The sequence below is a fragment of the Beta vulgaris genome, chromosome 6 (genome assembly GCF_026745355.1).
Source record: "Beta vulgaris subsp. vulgaris cultivar EL10 chromosome 6, EL10.2, whole genome shotgun sequence".
Classification (NCBI taxonomy): Eukaryota; Viridiplantae; Streptophyta; class Magnoliopsida; order Caryophyllales; family Amaranthaceae; genus Beta; species Beta vulgaris.
In genome coordinates this window covers 53,935,440-53,943,738 of record NC_079207.1, presented here as the reverse complement: position 1 = coordinate 53,943,738, position 8,299 = coordinate 53,935,440, and the positions used below count along the sequence as shown (strand labels likewise).

Genomic DNA, 8,299 nt, shown 5'->3' with positions numbered 1-8,299 from the left:
TTGCAACTTTAGCCACCGCCTTTTTCGCCTCCTTGGGCTTACTCACATCTTTCCCAGACGAGGCCTCCGCCATCCTCTTTAGAGACAAGAGTGAGGACTTACGCTGGACCAGAGGCATGGTGTCCCTCTCATCCTCGTCAGGGCTGGAGCCTCTACCTCCCCGCGCCCTTGCTTGCCTCCCCGGCTTCCTGCACTAGCAAAGATGGAGGTAAAACGGCGGGCAGGTTTGGGCGGCATGTTGCTGATGGGTTGGTCGTTCCAATCGATGTGAAGTTCCTTGCGGATCAAATACTCTCGGCCTGAAAAGGATTCATCATACAGTCAGCAAATGGTAATACAAAAACAAATAAGGGCCTAACAGCCTTGCAACAGCATTATACACCTATCATGCGACTCAGTATTGTAGAAGCCTAAGGCAGATAGGTTTGGATTACTATAGACATATTTGGCGTGTGGAAGCCAAATAATCGGTACCGGTATCCTCTTGCTGCCTTTGAGTGCTGGTATGTATGAAGCTTTAAAGAAGTCAAAAGCCTCCCTCTCCCGGCGTGTTAGACCCCGGTCCTGGATATGCTCCATCCTAGGACGCGGCTTCGTCCACTGGCGGCGCAAGGGGAAGTCGGCAGGAACCTGCAACCAGAAGAACCGCTCTCGCCAATAATGCTTGAAAGAGGTGAGCTTCGAGTACACTGTCAGCTTACCCGCCTTCGTATACAAAGACATCCATCCACCTCGGCCCTCGATCTCATCAGACCAGGATTTCCTCTTCTTCCTGGTACCCTTGCCCTTCGCGGTGCCGTCCTCGTTGATCCAATGTAATTTTCGGAACAGTTTGAGGGTCTCGGGAAATCCCTTATAGTGGACGGTCCAGGCGTAGGCCATCAGGTTCCGCCATCCTAACGGCGTCAGCTGGGCCAAGCAAATGTTCAGGCCTGAAAGACCTTCACAAAGAAAGGATCCAGGGGAAAGGGAAGCCCAAAATCCAACATGTGGGCATAAAAAGTTACGTGCCCGGCGGGACAATCGGTCACCCGGCTACCTAACGTCGGTAGGACTAACTTATACCCCTCAGGAAACGAGAAATATACCGGTCCCTTAGAAAGAAAATTATTCTGATTACAGATAGCGGCCCAGCTATCATCTACTCTCACGAAGGCAGCGCTACCGGCCTCACTGGGCGGCATATATAGATCGACCAGCCCATCCTCGTCCTCTTCCTCCGGAATGACTTCAGGAGGGTCTTCATCCTCTTCAGCTTCAATGGTAGTCGACTCCCCATCAAACTCTAGGGCCCGGACTACACTTTCTACTTCGTCCGAATCTACGGACAATACATTATCATCGATTAATGGCGGCCTAGCCGAACTCTCACCCTTCCCTACTATGCCTACCGGCCTCGAAGACGAGGGTTCACTTGGGGGAAACAGTTGCGGGTAACGCTCAGCAAGGCCCACCATTGTCCCATACTGGCCATAAACGGGAACTCCTGAGGCATTCCCAAGTGCCACTACGGAGCCGAGAGGAGACGCTCGCAATACCGGCTCCACATTGTGTCTACCTGAGGTACTACAATCATTATTGCTCTTGGTCCCAAGTTCTCTAGCAGTATCTACTACCGGCGAATTAACAGAGACTACAAGACTAGAGGAGGTGCTATCAAAATTAAAATCGCTATCGGTCATAGCATAAGGGCTTCCAGATATATGTTGTAAATCAGAACTAGATGTCATATTGATAATTTAAGACGGTATGAAAGATTAGAAAAGATCTTGTGGAAATACTTGGAAGCAAGAAGTGGACGAAATTGTGAACCGATATCCGAATACACGTGAAAGCTGGAAGAGAAGACACAGTCAAGTTCGTCAAGACGTAGAGGGTCAGTTTAGAGAGAGAAAGTCCGTTATGAGAATTAGAGTGAATGAAGGATGATGAGAAATGAGGAGCGGAGGTCACCCAAAGCGTATTTATAGAAAAATTCACGGCTTGGATTACGCGACTCTTCGTCTTCCCATCCTCGATCACGCCACGTGTTGTGAATAACGGAAACGGCTGGTTAGCAACTTCTCATAATGAGTTCTTACAATAGTCACGCGCATCGATGCAACGATTGGGATTCCCAGGCAACGGTTAATCTTCCCACGCCATTTCATGTCAGCTATGTCCATGACGGTTTAACATTTATTAAGCAGGATACGTCTCTACCAGACATACCGGCTTGGGGGCTAGTTGTATGGGGGCTGACTAAGTTCCATATCGGTCCACAGTAGACCGATAAGAATCGTCATGGTCAATGCACTTATCAGAGAACCGTTGATTTTGTCATACCGGTTTCGTGAGGATACCTAGGCGGTACTCTTCCTCGGGCCATTCTTACATGGGCCTGGGCTTGATCTAATTACTATCTAAATGCGCGTACGGGCCTAAAGATAAACATCAATAGAGGATAAACGTATATTCCAAAACGATATACCTACGTCCAGCCAATAGGAGCAAAGTCCTACCTTAGCAATGACTCTTGTCGACTACTATAAATACCCCGTTAATCTAAGTCACAAGGTACGTTCACCATCACAATTATACTCCACTTGAGAGCTACCGATTTACCCATTACCGACTTAGGCATCGGAGGGACGTTCCTCGGATCAACCCCTAAGGTTAGTTTACGTGTTCTCTTTTGCAGAATATCAAACCGGCTTACATACGAAGGAGATAGCGGTTCATATCCTACTACTATTTATTCCACACCGGAACAACTACTATCAATCACTTTTTATGAAATCTGCCTTTACTATTACGCAATCTTTGCTGGATAACAGTTTAAAGAGTAGATATATAATATATTCTACGATCTTTTTTATGAAGCTAAGGAAAAAGTTCGCGATAGTCTAAATAAATAATAGTACTGCATCTCATGAAGCATGTCTGTTGCCTTAATTTATTCCATGTAACATGCAGCTAAGCGAAGCATATTCAAGATTAACATAAGATGCAGGATGCACTTATGTGCATATTAGAATTTGTTCTGACTTGTAGGCCATGCATGATCTTAGAAAACAACACTACTACAGAACCTACCAAATTCTAGGTTGCTCGAGCAACAAATAATTATTTTGCGTTGCAATTCGCAGCCATGTTCGTTCAATAAATGTAACATAAGGATTTGAAGAGACAATATGTAGCACAGCTTTTAGAAGAATATATATCCCTTTGCGCTTTTACCATTATGCTCAACTTTTTAGACAAAGACGGGACATCAAATGAGTTTTTTTACATGACATTGTCCCCAATATGTGAAAAGGTTTCGATTTTTCTTTGTGTCTCCATCATTGACCCATTGCACTCCTTGTGGACTTGACTACAGCAGTTGGAGCAATTTCTCAGTTTGTTAGCCACGATAATGACTATAATACATTCTTTCATCGTGTGTACGTAGAACGGTTCTACTATAGGCATTTTCCACATGATATTATTGTCATAATGAAGTAATAGTAGCTTGTATGTATGTTTGTTTTTGAATCATCTAGAGTTCTAAAATAACTCTACAAGGTAAAATTTGAGCAATATCGTCCATTGAATAAAAAATCAATGGTTCATATATTATCTTACCGAAATTTCGCCTATTTTTTCCTCATCAAAATCCACCCCATAATTTACCCTTCCTACCAATATGAGTCCTTAATTTAAAAATGTATGGTTTAAATATAACTCTACCTTATAGAGTTTTATTAAAACACTAGAGGATGTAGACTCCAACCTTATTTGTATCTCTTGGTACCGGGACGAATAGCCTCTCATCATATTGCAATAGGGACATTAGGGTCTATACCATCTAAGTGTATGTCTGCCTCAACGTCTATACAAATGATTACATACTGGCAATACTGGAACCAATGTTTCTAGTAGTATCGGAGCGGTCTTTTTTGCAGCTTTTGTTGTTGCCGGAAATGTATGGTATTGTTCAGCTAGTACTGTGATCGAATTATTTGCACAGAACTGATCGCCATGTCTGTATTGTAAAAATGCAGTTACAACTTACAAATAATCCAGCTAAAGTAATAGGATTTAGACCTAAGACGATTCCAATATAGCAGTAATAGTTAACTGCTTTATCTTTTGCATGGTAAGCCTCTGGAGACTTGATAAGCTACACGCGAAGTTGCTGCTGGTTGCGCAAAGTTAAAACATTGCGAGTTTGTTTCGCTGCAGATAAAAATATAATTCAGAGTGCAGCAACTTGATACTTGAGGTCGAGCACTGACGATCTAGTTCGTAGACAAATAGTTAGTAGCCTTTTAGGGAAAGAAAGTATCTAAGACACAGTAACATGCTAATTGATGCTGAAAACATATATACCTGATGGAAAGGGCGGGAAATGAATGAAGTAGACTTGGCAAGAAACAGATCATCTGCATCTAGAGGCTCAGAAGTGGTAAAAATGCTTCCACTGTTGTGAGCCTCAGGATGCAGATTACCAATTTCTAACCAATTCAGGGTGTCAATTCCAGAGTAGTCAGACATGGGAGACGAAGAACAGCTGTAGCTGGATATAGTGTAACTTAGTTAAATGGATCTTCATTGTTTTGTAAACTATCCAGTGGCTTGACATTAGTTTTAACATGCTAAGGTGCAATTTATAATAGTTTTGTGCGGGTTAACTGGTGGGGTATATGGCATAAGGTGCTCATACAGTATAAGCAACGATGCTTCGACTAGACTGCTGATGACTGCTTTTTCTATAGAAAACAGATATTCTTTGGCATCTGTTGTGATACTCATTATAAAAAATCTTGACTGTATGTACTAGTGAGAACCAATGCCACAAACTAGTCGCCACAGATTAAGAAGTAGCTGCTTTTTTTTTCTGTTTCATTTTTCTACCAATCACTTGTAATCATTAGAATATAACTTGTGATATGCGGCCTTTGAGAATATAGCTTGTTTCTTCTTCGAAGAGATAAACTGCTTCTATGCAAAATTCATGTGTTCATAAAGCAAAAAGTGACAATGCTTCTAAGGTATAATATTCTATTAATAAACTTTGCTTGGTACAGTTGGGAATCAGGGACAAAAAAATAAGGTTTATGCTGCTTATAGCTTGAGAAAACAGCACATTCTTGTATATCATCTTTCTAGTTTCATTTTTTTACCCTACAGTGAAGCAACAAAAAAGTTATCTTTGTTAATCTCTACCAATCCGCAAAATATGACCGTGATATATTGAGTAACAGTTTATCGTCCTATAAAGTAATTAGGTTGCAATTCCTCTTGAAGGGTGGATCAGTGGGTGTCTTTTAAATTAAGAATTGACAAGATAGGAAAAATCCTAGATCCTACTAATGTTTTTCAAGGCAATGTTATAAAACAAGGAGGTAGACGAGGAGTCCACTGCTTCTGCCAGCAATACCGAGATCATGATCAACTTGAATGCTATATCAATATAAGGATCCTACTATTTATCAGGTAAGATAATAAGGAAAACATTGGGAGAAGACAGAAACTGAAATCTTTAAAAGATAGAGCACATAAAAAGTCATTTCCATCTTCTATGGATACAGAAATTGATCAAAGACAATTCAAACGCATCAAAGTTGGAACTTGTTACTTTTGCCAAGTTCGGATATACAAATTTAAGTCCAAATTTAATATACATTAGAAAAACCTACATGCCATTGCAATTATGTGGCAATCCCATTAAACTATGGGAAAGTGTGTAAGCTAGAGAAGAGTCTTGGATTCCTTGGCAATGATACTAATTATATATTCAAGTTCCTCGGTGACTTCTCTCATTGAAGGCCGGTTCTTCCTTTGTTCATCGATGCATGCTACAGCAAGAAGGCCAAATGCTTTCATCGTTTCCAATTCTAAGTTGCTGGCCTGCATTGCAAGTCCTGGGTCAACCGCATCTAACAATTTCTCTGCATCTGCCAACTTTCTTACATAAACAGCAAGGTTTACGTCATCTTCCCTGTTAAAATCTATAGCTTTCTTGGAAGTAAGAAGCTCTAAAAGAACCACACCATAGCTGTAAACATCACTTCGGTCAGTTAATTGGTAATTCTGATAATATTCTGGATCAAGGTATCCTAGAGTTCCTTGAGCACAAGTGGAAATATGAGTAGCCTCAGTGTCTACAAGCCTTGAGAGGCCAAAATCAGAAACTTTAGCATCAAGCTTTTCATCTAGTAATATGTTACTTGATTTTATATCTCGGTGGAAAATGGGTGGCACAGCAGAGAAATGGAGATAAGCAAGACCATCAGCCGTTTGTTTAGCAATGAAGAGTCTCCTTTGCCAAGTAAGAGTCCCCCATTCATTGGAGTATCGCCCATGTAGATGATCAAAGAGTGTCCCGTTAGGAACATACTCATAAACCAATACTGGTTGCTCTAGGTCAAGACAACACCCAAGCAGTCGGACCAGACTCCTGTGATTTACTTGGCATAAAATGCAGACCTCATTTAGGACTTGGTCCATTCCGAGAATATTACCATGTTTTGCTGTTTTTATCGCAGCTAATGTACCATCCTCTAGATGAGCTTTATAGACTTCACCAAATCCACCTATACCAAGAAGATTTTCCTTGGAGAAGTTGTTTGTTGCTGTCTTCATCTCTCTACCTGAGAATAGTTTAGCTGTTTTTCCATGATTGTTGGCACTCAGTACTTCTTCCCGTTGCTTGACCAATTTTCTATGAGCTTCTCTTTTTATGTGCTGCTTATGCTGATGAACTAGTATAAAAAATATTATGATGATTACGATTCCAGACGCTGTGAATGTCAAACCTGAAGACAAGTATCTGTTCTCAATTATGAACTGCTGGCAGGAAAAAAAAGAAACAAAACATTTTCCTATAATCAAGAGTGGTTTTTAGAAATTGAGAGTACCTTGATATAGCTTCTTATGATTTCTGTATTTAGAACAGTGTTTATTTTCGCTACACTTCTTAACTGCAATACGAACGTGAGTTGCTATCAGATAATCACCTTTCACTAACTCGTTAATAGAAATCAATTATGTACTGTAATGTGGTACTAAAATTAGATCTTGTGAGGGTAATATCTAAAACTCAACTAGTATTATTTTCTTTTACTGAAATAAATGAAATGAAAGACAATTGAATTTTATATTTTTAATCTTGCTCTACAGAGGTTAAAGATTACTCACTGTCACATGTTCCATTTATTGGATTCCACTGAAATTTCTTGCTGCAAAAGCACCGCTTCTGTCCTGCAACTACAGAATCAGGTAAACACATCGAATTGGCCAAACCGTTGCAATCTGAAGGTAAGGCACATCTAGGTTCGCGAGGTGTCTCCCATTGTATCTGGATTCCGGGTTCTGGCCATTTTTTGACAGGTAAAGGCACATTCAAGTTAACAAAGCTCTCATACGCTGTACATCTACCCTCAGCAATGCCAATTAGATATGCAGTTTTGGAACCCCCAGTTGTATAAGAGCAACAACTCAAATCACTGCACCTTGTCCCCAAACCTCTACTCGTATTCATGTATGCATAACACAGACTACTGGATGAACAATCCGAAGCTGATACCCTCAACCATGAACGCGTGCAGTTGAATTGCAGAATGGTATTGCTGCTAGTAATATTAAACGGTAGGCTTTGATTAAGCTGGAGGCCTCCAGATCGTATATCCACACCTCTACAACTGTTTCGAGAAATCCCTTTTGGCCGGATAATTAGTTGTTGAGTTTTAGGGGAGATAGAAGTGATAATGTAGGATGATGCATTGAGGGCGTCAAACCAGAGCTTTCCTGCAGTGCACCTCACCTTATACAACTGGTCACCACAGCTTCCTGTAGTGCTAAGTGGGTAAGGTACTGGTAATTTGCCACAATTTGGACATCGAAGTGTGGCTACCGGTTTTCGAGTAAAACAAAATGGAACTATTACAAAGAGCTGCAGCAGTGCTAGCAGCATATGATTCTGCTTTCTGTATCTCATCACTGCCACTATATCAATGGAGTGCCCAAAAAGTCTGCATTGGCTCACCCATGAACATGATTTGGTTTACAAATATTATGGCTATATATAATATGTCTCTTTGTTTTTAAGGAAACAAGGATCATATATCTAGTTTTTGTGGATAAATATATAAAACTCCAACCAAGTTGATTAATACTTAATCCCAATGCACTAAGATGAGATGTGAAGTACTTAACCAATTGAAAAGGTAGTTGATGTGCAATGTTAAATAAAAAAAAAGTAGCAGACACAAGATTGGGTGAATAATCCTAGGTATCAGCATTATTATTAGTTTTATCCTTGATATCTTGACAA

At 40.7% G+C, this 8,299-nt stretch overlaps 1 protein-coding gene across 1 annotated transcript; it reads right to left on the bottom strand.

Annotated features, from left to right (window-relative positions):
- Nucleotides 1-5,522: 5,522 nt before the first annotated feature.
- LOC104897116 (wall-associated receptor kinase-like 20) lies at nucleotides 5,523-8,001 on the bottom strand. Its single transcript, XM_010683936.4, has 3 exons — nucleotides 7,165-8,001; nucleotides 6,885-6,947; nucleotides 5,523-6,782 (listed from the first exon to the last, which is right to left on the bottom strand). Exons 1-3 carry the CDS (start codon nucleotides 7,961-7,963, stop codon nucleotides 5,716-5,718), a joined length of 1,929 nt encoding a protein of 642 aa, XP_010682238.2. The 5' UTR covers nucleotides 7,964-8,001; the 3' UTR covers nucleotides 5,523-5,715.
- Between the last annotated feature and the right edge of the window lie 298 nt (nucleotides 8,002-8,299).

Excerpts from the sequence above, each read along its gene's own strand:
- LOC104897116 (XM_010683936.4), bottom strand. The coding sequence starts at position 7,963 with ATGAGATACAGAAAGCAGAATCATATGCTGCTAGCACTGCTGCAGCTC. Across the intron at positions 6,948-7,164 it reads AATAAATGGAACATGTGACA|TTAAGAAGTGTAGCGAAAAT; the intron begins GTGAGTAATCTT and ends TTCGTATTGCAG. Across the intron at positions 6,783-6,884 it reads TCATAAGAAGCTATATCAAG|GTTTGACATTCACAGCGTCT; the intron begins GTACTCTCAATT and ends ACTTGTCTTCAG.